Below are 26,251 nucleotides of genomic sequence, written 5' to 3' on the forward strand. Positions count from 1 at the left end.
AATACCAGAGACGAGAGTCCGACGTGTTATGCGCCATAACACCTAAAGCAGTACGGTTATCCAAATAACAAGGAAGTGTACAACACTTGCGTTACGGTCCTGGAGCTCTATATCTAAATAATATCATATAATACATAGAAATCTATATCATTTAATACATATTATCACGGCCAAAAGCTGTGTGCGCCTCCAGACGATATTATGAATCACAAACGACTTTGTCGGGTTCTGCGACGTCTCTGGTTCTTCCACTTTCACATCAACCTGAAGTCGACTGTACCGCGCGCTGCCTGCTGCCGGCTGCCCGCTGCCGGGCGATGGTGCCTCGCGGCAACCGGCGGCATGTCGCAGTTCATGTACTTCAGCGAGTCAAAGCCAAAGTTCCTTTCCCCCAATTCCTTCTCAACCATGGCTCAGATAACCCCCACAACAGTCTCGTTGTGGAAATACAAGACACGTCAAAGAACCGACAAGAAACACTTGCGTTACAGTGTGTGTATTCACACACACACACACACACACACACACACACACACACACACACACACACACACACACACACACACACACACACACACACACACACACACACACACACACACACACGTGGCGCTCGCACGGTCGAGTCTCATTGGCGGGCCAACGTCTCTGGGCGGGCCAGGCAGAGTAAGGGGAGGAGCTGAGATTCTTGGTGATGTCCTAAATACAGACATTCCAAATCAGCGCACTTGAGCCTCCGTTTTTTCAAAGGCGAGCAGAACAGCTAGTGCTCGTTTTACACCAAACGCAAGTTTTAGCCACTGGGGGACCATAGGCAGGCTAGGGGAACTCATATTTATGTTAAAAAACCTCATAAAGTGAGATTTTCATGTCATGGGACCTTTAAGTTCAACCTTTGAAAAGCAATAGGATGAGTAAATCGGGATTTAGAGTATTGTTCTGCACAACGGGCCACCTGTGGCAGGTTATTCCACAGAGTGTGAACCATTATTGCAGATCGCACTTCCCTTTGGATTCAAATTAGCCTTCAGGACGCCCAGAGGAATGTGGGAGGCTGATCAACCGAGATAGCCTGTGTTATAGCCTGGACTTCAAGAGTTTAGTCACCAAGTGCTAGGTCAAAGGTCCAGGAAGAGTCTTCACCTTGTACTGGTCTCTGCGTGAGTGTGTGACCAACATAGGGCCACCCGCCCAAGCTGGTGCGTCACCAGGCAGTGCACGTGGCCAGCTCTCACCTCTTGATGCAGGACTCTATCATGTCGCTTGACATGAGCTTCAGACGGCTCTCCAGGTGCTTGCCAAACTCTTCCTCAGGCCAGTGAAGGTCTCTGATGAAGGTCTGCAGAGCGTCCAGCTTCCAGAAGAGATCCTCTGAGGTTCCTGAACCGTTACTGCATGGGGTTCAAAAGGCATCACAGTCAGAGATACAGCCTGAACCAGACTGAACAGAACCAGGACCATGCAGGGATGATAAAACAGGGACAAACATCAGAGGAGGAAGTCATAGCTTGATGGAAGGTGAGGAAACAGAGGAACGTGAAGGATCATCTGGGAGAGTCCATGAATGGTGGAGGTTTAATTATGCCATAATCATCATTATCATGATCATAATAAAGGTGTTCATAGGTGAAATATAAACTGGGGATGCTAGGGACACCACTTTCTGAAATAGCTGATTTTGTCCCCATCACTTTTTAAAGCATAATAAGTTAACAATTTGTGGTACAATAGCATAAGGTTGTTCAGGTTTTGTTCCGCTGTATGTTGACCTATTGGAGGGCAGTGATACTGGATATTGTCCTCATTGCTCATCGCTCATTGGGCTGACTGCTGACACCGGAGCTGACTACAGTCGGTGTGATGTGGGCTGATTGTTTGTTGGGGATAGTTTAGCAGCGGGGGAAGTGATCCATGGCCTTGGGCTGACTGGGACTAGTACTGGTACAATGAGGACGTTGTTCTGCCCTTTATGGCATCCCAGGCTATCCCCTTTGGATGCTTTTTGGGGGGGGATTTGTGTGTCTGTGATTACCTTCTCTGACCTCATACTGATCCGACAGTAGATTGCCTAACTTTTAAAAATGTTTTTCATCTAAGCCCATCACTTAGATGAAAAACACAAAGCCATAAGCCCATAACACAAACTGACCTCCGTTGATAAAAATCTGTTGTTAAAAATCTGTTGGTAAATCCTGGGCCCACTACTGACACCAAAATATGTATATCGAATATTTCACATTTCCTTGATGAGTATAAATCCATCTTAAACATTTAACATGGAGGTTTATGCGATCCACTGATTTGTCCGATGTTGGAAGTAGATATTTTAATCTGTGTTTGGGAAGGTATATCTTTCGCTGACTAGCAGGATGTGAGGTTTGAGTACCGTATTTTCCGCACTATACGTAAGGCGCACAGGATTATAAGACGCAGATTCAATGAATGGCCTATTTTAGAACTGTTTTCATATATAGGGTGCACCGAGCTGTGCTAAAGGGAATGTCAACAAAACAGTCAGATAAAGTCAACCTTTATTAAGCGTTCTGACAACTCCGTTCACTCCCATGGTAACGATGTTCAAACGTTAATGTGCAGATTAACAATATCTCCCAGCCTTGTTCACTCTTCTCCCAAACGTGGAGGGAAACTTTTCCCTGATTCATAAACACGTAGTAAAAGAAACAGTCTGATACCATTAAATCAAATGTTTGAAGTGCATTAACAATATAGTAACTCTCGAAATTGTTTAACTTACGTATAAAACTATGTTTTATACGTATAAAACTATGTTTTACACAAAGTGCATTCACAATAACTCAACGTTGTTCAAACGTTAATGTGAATATCTCCCAGCCTTGTTCAGTTATGTATAACACGTAAAGCTCACTTTTTCAGTTCATTCCCCGTCCACTAATCCCTCGAATTCTTCTTCTTCAGTGTCCGAATTGAACAGTTGGGCGAGTCTACGGCATCCAACATGCCCGGCTCCCTCACGTCATTATCCGAGCCAGTGTCGCTGCTGTTACCTAGCAGTTCAGTGATTATTCCTGCCTTTGTGAAAGCTCGGACCACAGTTGAGACTGATATATCAGCCCAGGCATCCACGATCCATTGGCAGATAGTGGCTTAAGTTGCCCGGCGCTGTCTCCCCGTCTTGGTGAACGTGTGTTTGCCTTCTCAGTGTTCGTGTGTTCCCCATATAATGCGCTCCGGATTATAAGGCGCACTGTCGTTTTTTGAGAAAATTAAAGGCTTTTAATTGCGCCTTATAGGGCGGAAAAAACTGTAAATATCATGAAGAGAGCTAACAGACAATATTGGCAGGGTATACTTTGTCTGTATACATATGGAGGCATCAACGCCATAGGCAATAAAACACTGGCAGAGATTGAGAGTCAGATAAACCAGGTTCCTGAAGAGCTGGGAGGGGGTTAGTGGAAGCACTGGTTGTTAGCTAATGCAGCTTGATGTCAGACCAAACGAGCTAGAGGTGGAAGCAGTCCATTGAAACATCGTTCCTCACCAGAGCGAGACAAAGCGCCGGCTGAGGGGCAGAAGGGGAGGCCCACACATCACAGTAAACTGATGTGATACTTCGAGTCTACTCTAGCTCTAGCCAAAAGAAGAATGTGATTGTTCTTCTCGTTCCTGTAAGCCCCATGCTGTCACATTGGCATAAGCTTTGCTTCCAGCTTGAATGTTGGCAATAGAAAGCCGGATCCATGCGACTCCTTCCATATTCATTCCTACCGCTCAACACCTTTTGCACGTCTCCTCGAAATTGGGTTTGGCTGACTAACAAACCACCTGATCTTTAAACCTGGTATTAAAGTATACAGTATTAGAGCTGGCTCTGTGCTGCTGCCATCTACATATTTCCCTCGTCGGGAACAGCAGACAGTTTTGGGTCCTGAAGCAGGCCCTGAAGCCCGGGAATGTGGCCCTGTGTTCCACCAGGTCTGTGTGCACACGTCTGCCTCAGCGCATCGCTCAGCAGAGCGAGCTGTGGCACCATGGTCACACTCCACAGGAGGTGGGATGTCTGCTGTGGATGTGGAAAGCTGTTTTCACACCTCTCCTGTTGTCACTGCAGAAGAGGTTTCACTCGAGATTCGAGTCATAAATAATGTTTAAAGGGAATTGTAGAGATGTGCCGCATGCTCTTAATTGTGCTATCTAAACATAGCAGGGCTAATTCCTCAATATCAGGATCCTGCACGTTCATTAACATGTGTACAGATGATTTGGTCAAATGTTTACTTTAGACCCTGAAAAGTATATTTATGGAAACATCGATATATAAGAGCTCTGGATTATTCCAATGAAGCAGGCTGTGCATTACTCAAATAAAAACATTTGAACTCACACAACCAGCACAGAGCTACAAATCAAGCAACGTATGGTCATGAAACAAGAAGAGGCCATTCCTCTACGATCCACATGCAGTACACTCGTCTGTATCCCGACTCTACTTGTTGTCTCGGAGCAGCCGCGAGTCAGAAATCTCATTAACAATGTCGGGATAAATTTAGCGTGCTTGGAAGAAGCCAGTGGGTGCGGCTCCTTGAGCGAGCCCTGGGTTTAGGGTGGATAACAGATGCCAAGATCATGCCAAGGATGCGCGCTAAAGTCTCTTTGAGACAGATACCAACTCAGAGTCATAAATAGGTGCTATCCAGTGGGGCCTTGGACTGCAGGGCCTCAGCGGAATACTAATGCTTGACTCTGATATGTAGGCTACTTTAGACCTCCTGCTCCTCTATGAAGCAGGGCCCGGGTCATTGACTCACAGGTGACCATCAACACTCATTATGGGTCTGCTGGATCAGCTCCTTTATGAACCAGGGCCAGGTCCTGGTCTAACCCAGCAGAGAACTCTACTTCCTGCGCCCCTGGTGCAGTGAAGCAGCAGACCCCCCATGAGGGTTAAGACCATGTGAAGCGGCACCAGGATGCCTGGAGGAACGGTTCAGAGGAAACAGAGCGCGTCTCACTTGACAGGCTCCCAGGACTCCCTCTCGAAGCCGCGGTGGATGGACTGGGCTATGGAGGACTCCATCAGGTCCACGTAGCGCACCACCAGCGGGGCGTACAGGTCCTGCAGGTGCTTGTGGAACTTTCCGTTGCACAGATTGTCTTTGAAAGAGAAACAAACAAAGAAATAATAAAACCATATTCATCTTAAATCTGTGAAATGTGATGTGTCATTTTATGTTTCCATGTGTTTTTTTTCATTCATAAAAGCCTGTTCAGTCCTTTCTTGGATTAACAATTTGTGACATGAATGTGTGAATTAAAACTAATTAAGTCCCATATAAACAAACCGCAAATACAGATCAAATTAGCACTAATCTTACTGAATTAAAGTTCCGTAATTCAATGCATGTTTTCAAAATATATACAGTATATATATATATAAAAAAATAGCATTATATGTATTCATATATGTATACAAGGATAAATAGCATCATATATATATATATATGTATAAAGATAAATAGCTTTAAATATATCTTACTACTATAATAGCAGGCCTGTCGCACCAGTTACTCAAGCTACTCATCTGAGCATGTGCCAAGCAGCATGCCATTCACACACACACACAGCAAGCATACATACACCATAAGCACGCACATACACACCGCATACACACACCGCATACACACGCACATGAACATACATGGAAACGCACACACACACACACTCATACATTTTAATTATTTATTTGAATCCACCAATCACATTACAAGAGACAGGATTCAAATATTTCAGAGATGAGATCTTTCTTCAAGGGTACAAAAAACATCTCCTGAGCCAGACTGCCAGCCTTAACCCACCGAAAACACGGTTGTGGGCATGCCCCAAGCTGCCAAAAATAAACACTATTAGCTTGCATTGGTAGCCTATGTCCATGCTGATCGGTTCTGTAGTATGTGTTGTACCTCGTTGCGGTATACAGTAGCCTCTGCGGTTACAGAAGGGTCGGTTTCAACTGCATTAGATGCCTGTGGTGCTGTGTGTGAGTTGTGTTGTGTCCATTCCAGTTTGACTGTCATTCTGTTGCACAGATCATTCGGGTCCGGCATGTCTGACCGAACCCCTAAGCCTGCAGCTTGTGTGTCCAGTTTTCCGCTGCTTTTCCTCCTAAAGCCTAGGAAGCTGTCCTGGCCTGCTTTGGCCAGAGGGACCTTCCTCTTCCTGAGGTTCAGCAGGAGGGAAGGTCTGTTAAGCTCTCTGACACTGGCATCATCATTGTTGAGAATGCTGATGAGGTGTGTCAGCCTGTTAGCAGTGTATACCCATTCCACGTTTGGGACACCCAGCCCCCCCTCTTTATGTGAGAGGAAGATGAGATCCCGGGTAGAGTGTGAGTTCAGACCTAGCCATTTTCTGACAGCCTGGACTGTTTTATTGTTCATGTCCCGTAAGACAGTTTGCAGGATGTGGACATTTGCAAAGAGGTGTTGTACCTTTGCTAGGGTCACCTCTCTGATAGCGTCCAGTTTCATGACTACAGGGAGTGGGGAGGAATCAATTAGATCGATTCTGTTCTTATTGGCACAACATAGCTCCTGTGCCTGCTCCCCCCACTCACCCGTAATGTTGATTTTATGGCCAAGAAGGCGTATGACTCGTGGTGTGAGTAGACACTGATAGGCTGTCCCATTATTGTGAAGGAGGGTGGTTTGTCAGATTTGGCTTTATACCAGCAGTTGCCACCGCTGAGTCGCTCATAAAGAGCTGCACACTTGGTGTGCTTCACCTCCAGCTTTGACCAGTGAAGAAATGAATCTGTTCTGGCCAGCATGTTGTGCATAACACTCTCGTCTCTGGAGGACACCTCGACATCGTCAGCGTAACCCTGAACAGGGTTTGGGGATCTGATATCAGGTGGTGCACACTGACAGAGCCACTTGAGCCACTGGTTAATGGCAAGGATGAAGTTCATCGCACTCCAGGGGCAGCCTGTTTCAATCCCAACCTGGAGCGGAATGGGCTCTGTGAGTTGGTGTTCACAGATCACCTGCAGAAAAGATCCCTTATATACATTCGTTATGATGTCTACAAAGGGCTGAGGTAGATGGATCTCCTCCAGTGCATTCAGCATCATTTTGTGGGATAGTATTCCAAAGGTATCTCTAAAATGTAGGAATACAGCGTAAAGTTGACATGAATCATCAACCCCAGTTTTAAGGCAGAACACATGCTTGTTCATACCATCTGTCTATGTAAGGTTTTTGTTTGGGTGAGAGGATGCCTGTGTCCACAAGCCATGGGAGGACGCGGCCAAGCAGACATTTCATGAAGATTTTGTAGCTGTGGGAAGGAGAGAGATGTCTCTCAATGTGGAGGGGTCGCTTGGTCTCATATGTCACCCCATCGTATCCACTGGCACTGATATCTTCAAAAGTGAATTTGTGCAGTGGATGGATAATAATCTGGGATAACTGTCTCAATGCTTGTTGACCAAGGGGGCGGGGTCAGCGTTTTGGTCGGGGGTGATTGACATTTGGCCATAATGTACGCTAAACGTATCATTGACAGTTGGCGGGGGGAGGGAAACATGCTAATATTTAGAATTATGTCAATAGCTTTGGACCTGCAGTGCTGCCACAGGTATGACAGTTTGTCTCTGCTTACTGTCCTTTGGCGTTTGTGGTTTTCGTCTGCTTCCCCTCTGCTGAGCGATGGTTGGACGTCTTTTACGTAGATCAACAGTTTCTCAAATCCAGGAAGTAATGGAAGCCGGTGTAAACTCTGTTGGATGTCGCTCAATGGAAACTTTTTTAGAATCTGTGTCGCGTATTTCAGGAGTGGTAATCCAAACTCTTCCCCCATTGTCAATTCCTTTGCGGAATATTCCATTTTGGAAGAATACTCCGGTTAGGATTGATGCCACTTTACTCCACTTGGCTTGATCGCCGGAGCAGGCAAAGTAAGCTCTTTCTTGGAGTAGTTTGTTATCCAATGATTTCCTGAATTGTCTTTTATGAGTCTCGAACATTGTCCATTCATGGCATTGAAGTTGGCGCACGTAGTTGTTAAAATCCACGGGGGGGTCTTCACCGTCCGACGGTGGTTGCAGGACGGGGTCATGGGTTTGCTTCAGTTGTTTGTAGATGCGGCCACTGGCCAGGGCTTGTTTGAAGGCGATCCGTAGCACTGTGACTAGGCAAATGTTAGGTACTAATGTCTAAAGCATATCTTTCTCTGCTGCATTAACTCATTGGCTGCCAATAACGTCTATAGACGTCAATTTAAATACAACCGTTGACTGCCAATGACGTCTATAGACGTCAATTAAGTTGTTCAACGGGGCGGGCTGGGGAGCGATCTGGAGCACCTTGTCACAAAAAATCAGGCTTGTAAACAGAGAATGTACTACTGAACTGAGCCGCCAGGTGGGCGGGGGCGCTGTGCCAAATTGGATCAGAGATGAGTAAACAGTAGCCTAATGGGTTAAGTAAGTGAGCATGGCGAAACGTAAGCGAAATTTCCGACAGCTAACACTCAAACAGAGTATGGGTCTCAGTGTTGCGGTTGGTTGCGATAAAGCCTCTGACGAAACACCCGGGCCAAGTAGACAGAGTAGGCCTACACGGCGTATTTCAGAAGACACCTCCGATTCATCAGGTGATGAATTCAGCGAACCTGACCCGGATTCGTCGGATGAGTGGTTGCCGTCAACCGGGAACAGCAGAGCCTCATCCCCTGACGCGTCTCCAGGAAGACGTGAGGGAGGTAAGAGTTAACTTTTCCCCTTCTCTCCTCCTTCAGTCCGTCACATGAACTCAATTTAGTCCCAGTAGTTTGTTACTGTAGCTAATATGTGTTGCCAGTAGCCTACTGATACAATGTTGCAATTTACAGATCGTGCGTCCAGCAGAGCTCTCACTCCCACTCCCCCTCCCCCTCCCACTGCTCCCAATCCTGTTGGCAAAGCGAAGAAAGGTAAAAAAAATGTATTCTTCACATCACACCGCAGCAATAAAAATAGATGTTTTTATTGTAGGCTAATTGTGTATTTTTCTATAATTTACAGGTCGTGCATCCAGCAGAGCTCCGACTCCTATTGGCAAAGCGAAGAAGAAAGGTAAAAAAAAATATTCTTCACATCACACCGCAGCAATAAAAATAGATGTTTTATGGTAATTTTATATATTTCTATAATTTACTGTGGATCAGACCAACCTATACGCAAGTCAATATTTTGAAGCACACCCTGACAATCTGCCATATAGCAGAGGACCAGTGTCAGTCCCAGAATTGAAAACTTTCTTTGGACTCAAGTTTTCTCACTGGTTACATCAAAAAGCCTAGCCTTGAAATGTACTGGAGTGTTGATGAGGTAGATGCCACGCCCCATTTCGGCAAGACTATGCCAAGGAACAGATTTCAGATAATATGGAGGTTCCTTCATTTCAACAATAATGCATCACAGGATGCATCTGACAAAATGTACAAAGTTCGCCCAGTGTTGGATTACATTGTGGAAAAGTTCAAGGAGATGTATCAACCAGGCCAAAACATTTGCATTGATGAGGGTATGATGCAGTGGCGGGGGCGCCTGTCTTTCAGGGTGTATAACCCACAAAAGCCTGTGAAGTATGGAATCAAATCCTACATACTGTGTGACTCTGCCACAGGGTACTGCTTCAATATGCGTCCTTATGTTGGGGAAGCTAGTACTCTGCCAGAGATAGTGTTCTCTCTCCTTGATCGTCTACCATGTCATGGTTATACATTGTTCATGGATAACTTCTACAATTCTGTAGCACTGTGTGAACGTTTACTGGGAGTGCAAACCAACGTCTGTGGAACACTGAGGAAACATAGGGGGGAACCTCAGATCATCAGCGAGATGACAAAGACTGACTTGGGGGTGGGGGAAAAAGTTGTACGGCACAATGAGAGGGTGATGGTGGTAGCATGGCAGGACAAACGGTTGGTGAGGATGGTGACTACCTGCCACCAAGATAGCATGCAGTGGGTTGAAGTGTGGAGGAGGGGAAACAGAGACAAGGTTGCTCAGCTCAAGCCAGAGTGTGTTGTTGCATACAATGCATCCATGAATGGGGTAGACAAGTTGGACCAAAATATTGCATACTATCCCTTCATCCGAAGATCGCTGAACTGGTCAAAGAAGTTTGTAGCCTATCTCTTCCAACTATGCATGTTTAACGCCTATGTCCTCTACCGAGCCAGAAACCCAGGGGAGTGTAAAACCCTCTTGGAGTTCATTCGCAGGGTAGTGAAGTCCTGGACAGTAAAGCGACATGTGGGAGGGTGTGAGGAGGAGGAGGTGGAGGAGGAGGAAGTGGCAGGTGTGGGGGCTGAGGGGTCTGGGGACTTGGAGGAAGGCCGACGTACTCCGAAAGCACCATATAACACTGACCCAGAGAGCAGGCTAGACGGAGGGCTAAGCAGACACAAACTCAGACACCTGATGCCCACCAGCAAGAAGGGGAGACCAGCAAGGAGGTGTAGGGTCTGTGCTCGCAGGGGTCTGCGCAGCGAGACAAAAATGTGGTGTCAGTCCTGTCGTGTCCCCTTGCACGCAGGGGAGTGTTTCACAGCTTACCACACTAAGCTGAACTATTTAGTAAGTAAGTAAGTAAGTAAGATTTATTTGTACAGCGCCTTTCACAGGCCAGGGTCACAAGGCGCTTCACAGTTAAAACAAAAACAATAACAATACACAGTTAAGAAGTACATACACATTTAAGTTTAAAAGGTCAAGACAACTAGGTGACAATCATAGCAGCCCCAAGACAGCTAAGCAAAAGCATGAGCAAACAAATAAGTCTTTAGTTGCTTTTTGAAGGAGTCAACAGACTCCATTGAACGCAGTGTGAGCGGAAGATCGTTCCAGAGCCTGGGAGCAACAGCCTGGAAGGATCTGTCTCCTCTGGTCCGGAAACGAGTGCGTGGCAACACCAGCAGATTTTGATCCACAGACCTCAGAGCCCGAGTTGGGGTGTAAGGCTGGATCAGATCACTGATATAAGGCGGAGCCTGGCCATGCAAAGCTCTGAACGTTAAAACCAAAATTTTAAAATTGATCCTGGACGAAACTGGCAGCCAATGCAGAGCTTTAAGAATAGGGGTTATATGAGTCCTCCTATTTGTGCGAGTCAGAACTCTCGCTGCAGAGTTTTGCACTAACTGCAGGCGAGACAGCTCCTTTTTGTTTAGACAAGAAAACAAACTATTACAATAGTCTAAACGCGAAGACACAAATGCATGAGTGATCAGCTCCAAGTCATTTTGTGACACCATTTTCCTGAGTTTCGAAATGTTCCTCAGTTGAAAAAAGCAATTTCTGGTCAGCTGTTTACAGTGCTGCACTAATGACATGTCTTTGTCAAACACAACACCCAGGTTTCTTAGGCTCAGTTTGACAGACTGGCCCAAGTCACCCAGGTACTGTTTAATCCCTGGAATGGAATCATCAGGGGCAATAACCAGAGTTTCTGTTTTGTCCACATTAAGCTGCAGGGTGTTATCACTCAGCCAATGTTTTATCTCCACCAAGCACTGAATTAAGGAACTTAGCCTCTGGAGCTCAGTTGGCTTGAAGGAACAGTAAATCTGGATATCATCAGCAAACATGTGGTAAGAAACATCAGGAAATCCCTGGATGATTTTTCCCAAGGGGATCAAATACAGCAAAAATAATACAGGACCCAAAACGGAGCCTTGAGGGACTCCACACAACAGATCTGCTGACTCAGACCTTATTTGGTTAACAGTGACACTAAGGCTACGGTGGTGGCTACGGTGGTGGCTAGGGGTGGACACACACACACACACACACACACACACACACACACACACACACACACACACACACACACACACACACACACACACACACACACACACACACACACACACACACACAAACAGGATTCGATCTAGCTGCGACAACATACAGAATATTTTGTATATATTGTATATATTGGTTATATATTTGCAAATAAATTATTATTGTCCTGTCAAAATACCTGTCTCAATGTTGTTTTTGCTGTTTTATGGAGGGAAACCACTTTTCAGGTGTTGAAGGGGTCACTAAAGCAAAAAAAGTTTATTTTCACAAAAAGCTTGTTTTCTCCATTTTTGGTCAAAAACAGGTGTTTTTGGGGAAACCAACGTATGTTCTACTGCCGATTACTAAAGAACGGGAAAAGGTAGAAACAAACGGTTTGTTCCTGATGAAAGAAGAGAGTCTACTCTGTCTTTTGGTGGTTTCAGTGTTTTACATAGTCATAGAACTCACTGTTCCGTGGGTCTTTGGAAATCAGTCAAAATGCTGTAAAACGCTTGGCAGTATGGGGCTCTCTGCACTGAAAATGGCTGGCAGCCAATGAGTTAACGATGGCAGTTACAAGGGGCGAGATGTGATATTTTGTATGTTTGTTGGTGCGGCACACCGGCGTGCAGCTTACCGGCGTGACGCGTGACGAATGCGCACACACACACACACACACACAGACACAGATTTAAATTATTTTATTTGGATCTACAAGCAAAACATTTTTTTTTTTTTCAAACATTAATTAGAAGGTTTCAATCTGAAAACTAACCAGACACTGAATGTGCAAAATGCATAAGCATGCAGAGGAGTAGAGATGAAATGATGATGGTTTCGCTGAGGTTAAAGCATTGCATATGACAATATGGCTGTGGGGGGACGTGTGACGTCTGGCCTGCAGGGGGAGTATTGGCAGGTTGGGAGCGCACCGGATTGGGGGGGTTGGACCTAAGTGCGAGCAGGTGTCAGCAATCAGGCCAATCAGGGAGTGTTTGTATTTATGTGCCTGCTTTGTGGTTAGTAGGGGAACCCTTTGGTCCCTATCGAAATTCGTTGTGGGGGGAAAAAGCATAGTGTTAAGGCGGAGGTTAGTTCGAGCCTCATGCATCCCTTGATTCTTGGGTTGGATTGGGCTGGGTTTCCACAGGCTGTTAGGGGGACTATGGGGGTGCGGGCACGACCGGTAGGGACATGTAAGTCGTGTGCTGTGTTCGTGGCGTTGTTTCATGTCATATCGCGGGTGGGAATCCCGTAAGAGATTCTCACTGACCAGGGCACCAATTTCATGAGCCCAGGAGGGTCAGAGACGCCTGGCAATGGCATTCAGGGATAGACAACACAACGTCTTTTCCAGATGTGGAGGCTCCCTATGGCCGCTGAGACTGAGCAGAATTTTAGAACTCTTTTCGCATCAGCCTTTTGCAGTCCACCTATCTGCAAACCTCGGAGCCAAGTTTGTGTACATGCCCCAGACTTCCGAACACAAGTATGATTAATTGGCAGTTATATCCTAGAGCTGTGATACATTCTTCCAATGGCTGGTATTTCATGAACTTGGATGTGAAGCAAGTATCCATATACAGATCAAACGCACAGCCTATTTCAAAGATGGTAACTGATTTTCTGGCTTGGTTAATGAAAACAATGTCTGGGGTGTTTGGGATGTTACACAGTATGTTGTTATCAGTACAATTATGATCAAACCAGTTCAATTTCACAGTGCTGTGCTTATACATGTGTGTTGTTCTGTCCTGTACTTGTCTGAGTTCTTGTGAGACCAAGTCCACCAGACGGTCATGTCTGGCGATGTACAGTCCTTTGTAGAAGCTACAGCCGTTTAGGATATGAGTCATTGTCTCTTTATTGTCTGGGGTGGGATGTAGGATGCAGTGTGGGTTGTGTTGTGACGGATACCAGATTGCCAGGTTGTATTTTGTTGGCAATACCTGTAAGCGCGCCTTAATGCAAAAGATAAAGACGTCCTCTCCAATGGTCGTGTTTGAGAGGATAGGGTAGGACACAGAGTGGTTTGCAAAGGGTAGCAGTGCCAGTTTGCCCTGCAGGCTTTAGCTAGTCCAATGCTGTGCACTCTCTTCTACTTTCATTCATAGCATTGTGGCTCTCACTGTTTTGATTGACAGCTCGTGTTGCCCATCTTCCTGTTCAAAGGTCGTGCATACATTAATGAGTTCAGTACAACAGGTGTACCATCGGGCCCCGCCCACTTCAGATTTATTCCTGAGCGGTGGCACAGGTCATTGAGATCCATTCAGTCTGACCGCACACCAAAGCCTGCAGTTCTGATGTCCAGTTTTCCATTATCTTTTATTTAGAATCCGAGGAATTGCCGCTCATTCTTCTTCGCAGGTGGGATTTTGCGTCGCTGCATATGCAGGAGGAGTGATTCACGGGCCATTTCCCGGACTGTCACATCATTGCACTTGAGCATCTTGAGGAGGTGGTTGGTTCTGGTGGCGGTGTAGACCCACTCAATGTTTGGGACTCCGAGACCTCCATCTCCGCGGGCTTGGAAGATGATGTCACGGGTCGAGTGGGTGTTTAAGCCAAGCCATTTCCTCACCAGGCTCACCGTCTTGTTTGTCATCTCTGTGAGGACGTTCTGAGGTATATGGATGTTTGCAAACAGGTGTTGGATTTTTGAAAGAGCGACTTCTCTGATTGCCTGGAGTTTCATTAGAATCGGGAGGGGGGATGAATCGATGAGGTCGAGTCTGACAGTGTAGTCATTAGTCAGCTCTTTGACCTGTTCTTCCCAGTCGCCAGCGACATGGAATTTATGGCCTAGATATGGGTATGTTTCATGCCTTGAGTAGACGCGGATTGGGTTCTGCATTATTGTGAAGGACGGGGGTCTGTCAGATTTGGCTTGATAACACCGATTTCCACCGCTCCTCCTCTCATAGATCGCAGCACATTTGGTGTGTTTTACCTCCAATCTTGACCACTGTATGAACTCCTCAGTGCGGTGGAGCATTGAGTGCATTACGCTCTCGTCCCGTGATGAGATCTCTACATCATCAGCATATCCCTGCACTGGATGTGGTGACCTGACTCCTTCAGGTGCGCACTGGCGCATCCACTTGATCCAGTGATTGATTGCTAGGATGAAAATCACCACACTCCAGGGGCATCCTGTTTTAATACCAACATCCAGCTGAATGGGATCAGTTAGGGTGTCACCACAAATGACTTGGATGTAAGATCCTTCATAGACATCCATCACGACATCAATATACACTTGTGGAAGCTGTATTTCCCTAAGTGCATAAATCATGACGCTGTGTGGCAATGACCCGAAGGCGGGTGACGCATGCTCACACACACACACACACACACACACACACACACACAATCACTCGCACGCACACACACCGCACGTGAAGACAAATGAAGCGACACATAGACGGAAGCGCGCACACACACACACACCCACAGATGCACGCACACACACCGTACGTCAAGACAAAGGCAGCGACACACTCGCCGAGCTAAGACGTTATGTTTTTAAACATAGCGGCTCCGCCATGGACACACGCGCAGGTAAGCATGAGCGGCCGCCTGGGACAGAATTCATACTTGGTCTTACACACACTATTATAATCTTGCATATACACCAGTATACTCAAAGACACACACTATTATACTTCCTTTACATGTATGCATGAGAGTGTATAGTGGGGAGAAGACGACAGCCTTCACGCGGCCTCCCCTGTGAGTAACAAGAGATGGTGCAAGACCAACTTGTGAAACGAATGTCGCCAACCAAACAAAGAGCTGGCAGGCCAAGGAACGGAGGAGCGCCCCACTCAGGACGCACGGTCATCCCGACCGTCGAAAACCGTGGTCTTCCAGTGCTCAACGTCAACGTCGAGGGCCTCACCACCGCCAAACTCGAAATCGTACGTCACCTGGCTGATTCCAATGGGGCAGCGGTTGTACTCCTGCAGGAGACACACTGCACTAACAATAACATCCTCAAGATGCCAGGTTTCCATCTCGCTGGGTCCATTCACAGCAAGCAGCACGGAGTGGCAACCTTCGTGAGGACTGAACTAACCTGGTCAGCCACTAGCCAATCCCCAGCAGGCTCCAACATCGAGTGGCTGGTTACTAAAATCCAGGAAACTTCAGTCATCAACGTTTATAAGCCCCCACCATCAGAGCTGTCTGCTACGTCACTCCCATCCATAACTGTCCCCGCCATCTACGCAGGTGACTTCAACTGTCAACACACAGATAGGGGTTACAACTACACAACATCAAACGGATTGGCGCTGAGTGAATGGGCCTCCAACACCGATGCCCTGCTACTGTACGACCCCAAGGAGCCGCCAAGCTTCTTCTCTGTACGCTGGAACACCTCTACCAACCCGGACCTGGCCTTCGGTGTGCCGGAGCAATGACCCGAAACCGGAGAGACGCGTCCTAGACAGGTTTCCCCGCTCACACCACCGACCGTCCATCATTAAAGTCCCATCACTGGTGCAACCGGTACCAGGGAAACCTGTCAAAAGATGGAACTTTCGAAAGGCCAACTGGGAGTCATTCGCTCAGGAGACAGAAAGAAGGATGGCTAGTCTGCCAGAACCTGATGCAGCCAACCTGGACGCCGCCTATGAAGCCTACTGTAAGGTCCTCCTAGGAGCAGCAAAAAAGACCATCCCACGCGGCTACAACAGGAACTACATCCCTGGCTGGGACGAGGAGTGCAGCCGCCTCCTGAGCGCCCACCAGAGGGCTAGCTCCAAGTTGTTGAGTCAATTGACTTTACCCACTCTAGTCGGAAGGCGTGGCAAACTATCAACCAGCTAACAGGCAGATGCACAAAGCCCCCAAGCTGCCCAGTCACAGCAGATGCCATCGCGTCCACGCTCCTGAAGAACGGTCCCTTCCCAGACGCAGACAAAGATGTTGCCCGTCTGATAATGCAGGAGGTGACTTCCCTCTCCAGGGTGGCCAGTGCAGATTCCAACCTCTCAGGAGAATTCACAGCAGACGAACTCAGTAAGGCCATGAGCAAACTCAAGCCAGGCAAAGCTCCAGGACGTGACAACATCCACCCAGAGTTTGTTATGCACCAGAGCACAATAACATCCAGCCGGCTCTGTGCATTCTTCTCATCCTGCTACCAGAGATGCAAGCTGCCCAAGACCTGGCGCCGTGCTTCTGTAATCGCCCTGCCAAAGCCAAACAAACCTGCGGAAGACCCCAAGGCATACCGACCCATATCGCTGCTCTGTGTTCCATTTAAAATCCTGGAAAGAATGATCCACTGCCGCATTGAGCCAGTGATTGACCCACAGCTTCCACAGGAACAGGCCGGTTTCCATCGCGGTAGGTCCACAGTGGACCAGGTTACACTTCTGTCTCAAGACATCGAGGACAGCATCCAGGATAATGAGAAAGCTGGGGTAGTGTACCTGGACTTGACCGCCGCGTACGATACCGTCTGGCACCGCGGACTTCACCTGAAGCTGCTGAGGAAATTCATCATGGAGACGCTGTCTAACCGCAGGTTTGTCCTACAGACCAGCGATGGCCAGCGCAGCAGGCTAAGAAGACTACGGAACGGTGTCCCACAGGGCTCGGTCCTTTCTCCGATGCTGTTTAATATTTACATCTATGATCTACCAGATACAGCATCCAGAAAGTACGGCTACGCAGACGATCTCGCAATCATGCTGAGAAGACCCACATGGAAGGCACTGGAAGACGGTCTCAACCAAGACATGGACATCCTAGTAGCCTACCTACGAAAGTGGCGCCTGCAACTCAGCACCGGCAAGACTGTTACAGCAGCATACCATCTCTGCAACAGAGACGCCAAGAGGGAACTGGAGGTATACACTGACCATAAGCGCCTGGAGTCCCAGCAAGCCCCTAAATACCTTGGTGTGCGTCTGGACCGGACACTGACCTTCAAACAACATCTCGAAGATGTCCGGGCAAAGACAATATCAAGGGTCGCGCTGATCCGTCGCCTCGCTGGCACAACCTGGGGAGCCACTGCCAAGACACTACGGGTATCCACCCAAGCCCTGGTCTTTTCAGCAGCGGAGTACTGTGCCCCAGTATGGAGCAGAAGTCCACACGCAAAAAGATGGATGTGGCTATCAACAACGCCCTCCGGATCATCACTGGATGCCTGAAGTCTACCCCTATCGTCCTGCTGCCAGTCCTTGCAGGAATCGCACCGGCTGGCCTACGACGAGAGGCTGCCACTCTTGCCCTGGCAAGGAAAGCACGGAAGCATGACTGGCACATCCTCCATAACACCACAGAGACAGCAGCTCCTCTGAGCAGACTCAAGTCCCGCCACCCTTACAACAAGGCGGCACAAGAGTTGCTCCGTTCCACCACTGAGGACCTGTCCAAAGATGGATGGCTGGCGGCAGCTTGGAAGCAGGAGTGGGAGAGGGCTGGGCCAACCCAAATCCACCACTACATCTTGGATCCAGGAGATGGAGCCACAGGAGATGATCTTCCACGCCGGCAATGGACTCTGCTGAACCGTCTACGTCAGAGTTCTTCAACAGGGGGTCCGCGACCCCTAGGGGGTCCGCGGATGTACTGCAGGGGGGTCGCGAAAGTTTTTGTTGATTTGACATTTTTTTTATATTCCCCCCCCCTAATTGTTTCCACAAATCGAAATGTCTTTAACTACACATTAACATGAATCCAACACATTAGCCGCGTTTACATGGACACTTTTGATCCGATGGAGAGAGCTTTTCTCTGCCTGCTCCTTCAATTAAGAAGAAGGATAGTTTAATATGAAACACAATTTTACACAATATATAAGTAGGGGGTCCCCGCTCCATCTCTCCGTCAGTTTGGGGGTCCATGGCCGGGAAAACGTTGAAGACCCCTGGTCTACGTACTGGGGTCGGTCGGTTCAAATCTTCAATGAAGAAGTGGGGCCTGGCAGACAGCGCTGCATGCGAGTGTGGTGCCCCTGAACAGACTGTCGAGCATATTATGACCACCTGCCCCCTATACAGACCACCCCTCGGAAGCCGGCCTCTTTGACATGGGACCAGAGACAAGGGAATGGCTACAAGACACTGAGTTGGACCTCTGAGGTTACACGAAAGAAGAAGAAGTGTATAGTAGTGTATGTGAGAGAGTATAGTAGTGTATGTGAGAGAGAATAGAAGTGTATGTGAGAGAGTATAGTGTATGTGAGAGAGAATAGTAGTGTATGTGAGAGAATAGTAGTGTATGTGAGAGAGTATAGTAGTGTGTGAGAGAGCATATACAGTAGTTGGGTATGTGAGAGAGTATAGTAGTATATGTGAGAGAGTATAGTAGTGTATGTGAGAGAGCGTAGTTGTTTATGCAAGAGAATATAATAGTGTGTGTGAGAGTCTAGTTGTTTATGCAAGAGAGTATAGTAGTGTGTGAGAGAGGGAATAGTAGTGTATGTAAGAGAGTATAGTAGTGTGTGACAGTATAGATGTTTATGCAAGAGACTATAGTAGTATGTGTGAGAGAGTATAGTAGTGTGTGTGAGAGTTTGAATGAAACGGAAGAGAGTTTGAATGATACGGAAGGGATTTTGATTCCTCAGTTCCTGATTGGCTGACAGAAGAGGCGGTAGCTTCTGGCGCCTCCATGTCGTGGTTCAATTGTAATGACCACAAACTCACTTCCGTTGCAATCAAACTCTCTCAAACACAATACTATTCTCTCTCACACACACTACTATATTATCTTGCATAAACAACTATACTCTCTCACATACAGTACTATACTCTGTCACATACGCTACCATTATCTCTCACATACACTCCTATACCAGAGTTGAGGGTAATGCTTTACAGTAACGATATTACTTTTTTGGGTAACGAAGTAAAGTAACGCATCGCATTTAAAATATCGGTAACACAACTTTGCTAGACTATAGTAACGTGCTTTCCTGCGTTACACAAGCTGTGTTAGCCTGCGTGTAAAGTTCTGATCTGTTGTGGTGGGTGCATCCGTGCTGCCTGTGTGTCTGCAGCTCCTGCTTTCCGCGGCACGTTGCCATAGCGATCGATTTGAGTGACGTAGCTGCTTGTGCGAAGGAGTGTTCAAGTGTTGGTGCGCAGAAGCAGGTGACACAGAAAGACAGGCTGGTTGCAGGGTTCATTGTAGAAGACATTCTTCCCCTGTCGACTATTGATTCGCCCCAAATTTAGAAAAAACTAGATAAATTACCCGCGACTCGCCAGCCAACATCCGACAGGAAAACATTCTCCCATTACCTTAACAAGTGTTTTATACCGACATGGAATCGAAGCTCAAAATAATTTCAGTCCTCCCTGAATCATGTGTCCACCACCGCGGACAATTGGTTCGCCAACAACAAGAGTTACTTAGGAATGACGGTGCACTGGATAAACAGCATTACTTTAAAACTTGAGAAGGCTGCTCTTGCCTGCAAGAGGGTGAGAGGAAGACACACTTACGATGTCATAGCTTGCGAAAAAGATCAGGTTCATTCAGCCTTTGGACCACATAAAGCAACAGCATGTGTCACCGCCGCGTAAGTGCATTTCTGTTTTAATTGTGTGGGATAAAGTGACCTTTTTATATTTTTCATTGACCACTTCATTTTTGTTCTCATATTTGCCAAAACGGGAAAGTAAAGTAATAAGTAGTGAAGCTACTTTTCAAATGCAACTACAAATGTAAAGTAATCTCATTACAATTGATATATATATATATATACATATGGATGCTATGCATATATTGAGAAATATATATATATATATGTGTATGTGTGTGTGTGTATATATATATATATATATATATATATATATAAAAACATGATTAACACTAGGACTGTACCTAGGGGTGCTTGGAAGTGACAGGCGTCAGTTTTCTGTTTCTAATGGTTCCCAACTGGTAAAAAGGCAGCCCTGACGAAGACCACAGGAGACAAAATGGAGGCCAGTGTGTGCTAATGTGATGCCTCGCAGCTCCGCGCAGTCTGTCTGTTTTTCACTCTCTCGCTCCCCCTCTTTGTTTTTGTGTCCTCCCTTTTCGCAACCCCTCCAGTGCGTGTATCTGTTTATTTGTGTGTGTGTGTGTGTGTTCATGTTGTTTGTGTGTGTACATGTTGTTTGTGTGTGTGTACATGTTGTTTGTGTGTATTTGTGTGTGTGTGTGTGTGTGTGTCCCAGTGCGCTTTGCGTCAGAGCGGGAAACAGTCAAGGTCGATGATACACAGTAGGTGCCATGTTTTTCTGCTTCCCGGTTTGCCACTCTGCCAATTAGCCACTTGAGCGGCTGCTGTCCACTTGGATGTGTGTGTCCAGGAGTGTCGACGGGGGCTCCGCCGCTCTGCCAGCCCTATGCTTTAGACCTCATTAACTCTTCGCAGGGCGCTGCACGTCGACGCCTGGGTGGCGCTAGGGCTATTTACAGACACGTACGCCAGCGCTACGGGGCTGCACCGCCGATGACCTTCCATTGCTACGTCTACTGGGCTGTGTGTGAAGCCTGTGATTTTTCTTCCTCGGATGGCTCAGAGAAAGGCCTGCGTGTGTGTACTATCTACTGGGGCTGTATGTGATGCTGGGGCGGCAGTAGCTTTGGTGTTAGAGCGGGTTGAGTGGTAACTGGTAGGTTGGTAGCTCGATCTCCGCCTCCTCGAGTGTCAAGGTATCCCTGAGCAAGAAGCCTCACCCTGACTGCTCCCGATGAGCTGGTTGTCGCCCTGCATGGTTGACTCCGCCGTCGGTGTGTGAATTAATAATAATAATTAACTAGAACTGCAAGCAGTTATGCAGGGGTCCAAGCGATGTGCATTTCGCCGGCACAACGCGACAAGAAATGTGCGTTTCGCCGGCACAACGCGAAGCATGTGTTCAAAACGCTACCCTGAATCTGTGGATACAAAGGATTTGACTGTGGTAGCGAGTAGCGAGAAGTCAGTGTAGCGTTTTCGAGGCGAAATTTTGTAGAAGATATACAATTTCCTCGTTTATTGCGCCCCCTAATGGCGAAATTTTCCGAAATTGTTATCAAACGACATTAAGGTTAGCACCAACATGTGTGTAAAATTTGGACTCGTTCCAATGTCTAATTTTGGATTTCTTTGGATTTTTGATTTTCCACGTCTAATTTAGCTCATAAACCAATATTCAAAACGCTACCGTTTCGTCGTTGAAGGTCGGATCAAAAAACTGTCCAATAATTTCTTTGCGCGTGCGTCTGAAGATGTCGTGTGCAAAGTTAGGTGTCGATTGGTCAAGAAATGTGGGAGGAGTAGGGAAAAAACAGTTTAGCGGTTTTCGCGATTTTGCGAAAATAAATTATAGACGCAAATGGGCGTGGCCTATGCCAAAAGATGCAGCGGACTCCAGTGAATATGTGTGTAAAAGGTTTTGAATGTGGGAGGTTCGGTGTGGGAGTTATAGCCCCAAACGCGTATTCCTTGGTATAGCCAAGGAACCAAGTGACCGGCGTGTCTGGATTTTGTCGTCTGCGTAGTCCGAAGAGATCTGGATCTAGTCATGCAATTGGCGTGTCCGCACCATTTACGGTTTGGGCTGTGGTACCAGTTTTAGGGAGGTAAGTATTATAGGAAAAATCCTTACAAAAACAATAGGGTTCCAACCTGTTGGCTTGGACCCCTAATAATAGGAAAAATCCTTACAAAAACAATAGGGTTCCAACCTGTTGGCTTGGACCCCTAATTAGTAAGTCGCTTTGGATAAAAGCGTCCCCAAAACCCCCTTATTGTAAAATGTAAAATGAAGCGTGTGAGGTTTCCTCCAGCAGACGGCTCAGAGAGAGGCGTGTGTGTGTATTATCAACTGGGCTGTATGTGAAGCCTGTGACATTCCTTCTCAGAGGGCAGCGTCTCAGAGAGAGCCTTGTGTGTGTGTTCTTGGTGTTTGGATCACAGTAGAAACAACAAACACCATTAGCTATCATGAGGTCCATTTTGTTCCTGCTTGCAAAAAGTAATAATTATGAGCAATTGTTACTATGTTATTTATTTCCGTGGAAGCTTGGTCCAAACACACTCCCACTGTTCATCTATAAAAAGGGTTGAGTAATAAACCCACAGCAAACACCCATCCCTTCAATACAAACATTACCAACACCATTTCCTGAGTCCATCCCAGCTCATCATAGCTGTTGTATCTATGTGCGATGCTATGTGTCCAATTAGCCGTCTTCTCGCTCCACAATTGACAGGTCCAAATAAATCATAATGGCGGACCAATTTACCGGCGCTAACGCGGTGGCATAACGAGCGGCGCAGTGTGCGTGTGGAGTGCTGAATGAGCGGTGGCCGTTCGTGTTCTCCTTGACTCCCGGCTGATAAGATGGAGAGGAGGAAGCTCCCCGGGGACAATTAGCAGCACGTTGGGGCGGCTGCAGTGTATCAGTGGCAGGACGCCGCCCCGCCCCCCATCCCCCACCCCCAGCCCCGGGTCAGAGCACGCCAGTTCATTAGAGAGGTCGCCGGCTTGCGGCAACGAAAAAAAAAAACAAGCGTTCAAGTGTCCTCTATTGTCTTGTCGGGTGTACCTCAGGCCCTCGGAAAACACAACACATGGGCGAGCGCTCCGGAGATAAAACGTTATTCACTCGAAACAACACAAAGGACGAGACCTTCAGGCTGATTCCCCGGTTGTGTGCGAGTGTGTATCTGTGCATGTGTGTGCGTGTGTGTCTGTGCGTGTCGGTGAGCGTGCATGTCTGAGTGCGAGTCTGTGTGTGTCTGAGAATGTCTGGGTGTGTGTGCGTGTCTTAGTGTGTCTGTGTTTTTGTATGTGTGTCTGTGCGTGTCTGCGTGCATGTGTGTGAGTGTCAGTGTGTGTGTGCATGTGTGTGCTTGTCTGTACGTGTCTGTGCCTGTGTGTGTGCGTGTGTGCGTGCGAGTGTCGCTGTTTTGCCCGCTCTGAGACGCACATCGGCTCAGTGCTTCACACGTTTCCACCCCGGTGACAGACGCTGCTTCAGAGCCCGTTAGGAGTAGCATGCTCCTCTACTCACAGTCGGTCCTCAGGAAGTCATTGAGCAGCTGGAAGAGCGGGAAACTGTCCCAGCTGTCGGGCGGCTGGACCTCAAGAGCCTCGTCCATGTCCACCGAGTACAGAGACAGGAAGGTCTCGGCGTGCTCCACCATCAGGTCCGACCACCACGCGAACGCCTGGGGATCAGAGAGGGGGCGCAGGCCGGGGGGACAGAGAGGAGGAACAGCAGAGACCAGAGCACGGCAGAGGGAGCAGGTCAAACCAGGGTTTAAGATGAAGAGGAAAACCTAAGGATACCTAAGGAAATTAGTTTTCCGATTTCTCTTTGGAAAGGTGTTTCAGGAGAAGGGAAGAGGAGGTGACTCCACTGATCTGAACTGCAGCTCTTTACAATATCCCGTATCTTCATCATCCTCCTCGTAATAAACTAAAACAATGTTTTTGAATCTCTCAAAATTCTTTGATAGTGCTCCTCAAGGGGGCACAGAGTTGAAGCACAGAGAAACACTGCACTCTGTTGTGCCAAATCGCACACATTCTCCCCCCTAGCCCCCCTTCTGCCGTCTGTCATCGCAGAGAGGGAGCGGAGCACAGCCTCTCGAAGGGCTGCATCAGGAAGCGCCCTAAGCGGCCCCCCAGCTCCTCTCGCCCCTTGATGGAGGAGCGCCGGGCCGTGGCGGCGGCTAATCGCGGCGGCAGCTAACTGCGGCCCGCTATAGCCTTGGCAGATGCAGAGGAGTGACTCTGGGGACGAGGCCCCCATGCAGGGCGTTCCCATGCAGCTCCGGCCGGTGGCCACAGGGAGGGGGTCTCCATGGGGTTGGGCTCATTCACACCAAGCTGTCGCAGCCCCACGACGTGAATGGAGCAACCCCATGGGCCTGGGGCGGGAGTGGGGTGGTGAGTCTCAGGGAAGGGGAGGTGGGGGATGGTGGGGGGATGCTCATGCACTTAAGGCATAAAGGATGTGCCATGGGGGCTCTTGGTGGTCTGCTGGGTATGATGTAGTGGGGCGCCAAACACGATAAGCCAGACCAAAATGTTGTTATCCTAGAGTCAGATCAGCCTTGTTCTTGAGAGGAACTGTGTGGCTCCACTTCATTCTATCAGAACCTAAAGCTAATCAGAGGGCTTGGTTAAACTCTGTGTTTCAAGGTAACTTTAGGGATTGGGTCTGCCCAATCCGATCGCTGACATCCCGTATGACAACTGAATAAGAAGTCTTTGGCCGGATATACGTTTGAATTCGCTAATTATATAAAGAATTTCCTGGTAACATTGGATTCACAACAAAAGTAGATGTGTCTTTTTAATTTTTCATTGAAAATATTCAGATTTTGTGGTGCTGTTGTGGTATTGTCATCAAACGCCGTAGACTCAAGTCGGTCAGCAGGCGAGCCACGGAGCGCTGCATCCTGCAGTATTACATCTGCAGGACGCAGTGTCGTACAAACAGATAATTTAAAAACAACACGCCGGAAGATTGGATTTGAGGTTTTGTTTTGTACTTCATGCAACAGTATATCCTTGTTATACCTTTTAACTGATCACAACTGTCGCGTTGAGGTGTAACTCATTCAAATTAAACCCAGGCTCGGTATTTGACAGTGGTGGGTCCAACGCGTGGGAGGCCAGACTAGAGCTCACGTAGCATGAGGGTGTTCACTTGAAGCCAGTGTGAAGGCTGCACCACACCCTCACTGCTGTTGATGTTGTTCTCCCAGTGATGGTTTGAGGGGTGATAGGGGAACCTCCCTCAAGCATACAGGTGGAGGAGCAGCTCCTACATGCCCTGATGGATGTGAGCTGCACCAGGTGGTGTATAAGGAATGGTGAGGGGGGAGGGGGGTACGTAACGTGAAGGTTAATGAGCCATGAAGCAGAGATTGCCAAAGTGCTTGTTAGGTGATTGCCTCATCACCAGAAGGCAATGCTGTTGATAGCTCGGAAGCTAACAAACATTTCCACAAGCACTTCTATAGCAACAGGGCCACAAGTTGGAAGGGATTCAGGGGCCATTCTTGACATGGGGAGGAATGGACAGTGATAAACATGTCGTTATCTTCGTGCACAGGGTTTGGGGGGGGGGGGGGGGGGGGGGATATAAGCCATGTGCTACTGGGAAATCACGTAAAGAATCACATACCTCTTTACCCTGTAAAGAACATCCCCGGTAAAACAAAATCAGTATAATACAGCAGAGTAAGAAAATAATCAAGTGGCTTCATTCATTCATCCACAATGTAACGCTTATGAACACTGAAGAGATAGAAAGTATTACATCAAAAACAATGGTTTCCATGGTGCAATTCACCTATTTAGTTTAATTTCGGTCCTGCAAAAGGAAAGTCCTGCTTCCCACGTCTGCCGGTACTGTGGCTACATCCTGACCATGGGCTCCTACTAAGACACCAGGGGCCGTATTCACAAAGGATCT

General features: G+C 47.5%; 1 protein-coding gene across 1 annotated transcript in view; it reads right to left on the reverse strand.

Moving 5' to 3' along the window:
- The window catches only part of cadpsa (Ca2+-dependent activator protein for secretion a), a 176,601-nt gene that overhangs the window by 38,409 nt on the left and 111,941 nt on the right, over positions 1–26,251 (reverse strand). The window contains exons 19-21 of the mRNA XM_056605376.1: positions 23,834–23,990; positions 4,995–5,136; positions 1,236–1,391 (exon numbers count right to left, since the gene is read on the reverse strand). Of these exons, the coding sequence (XP_056461351.1) occupies positions 1,236–1,391; positions 4,995–5,136; positions 23,834–23,990 (455 nt within the window). The remainder of the gene's footprint in view (positions 1–1,235; positions 1,392–4,994; positions 5,137–23,833; positions 23,991–26,251) is intronic.

This window comes from Gadus chalcogrammus, chromosome 13 (genome assembly GCF_026213295.1).
Source record: "Gadus chalcogrammus isolate NIFS_2021 chromosome 13, NIFS_Gcha_1.0, whole genome shotgun sequence".
In the NCBI taxonomy this organism is placed as follows: domain Eukaryota; kingdom Metazoa; phylum Chordata; class Actinopteri; order Gadiformes; family Gadidae; genus Gadus; species Gadus chalcogrammus.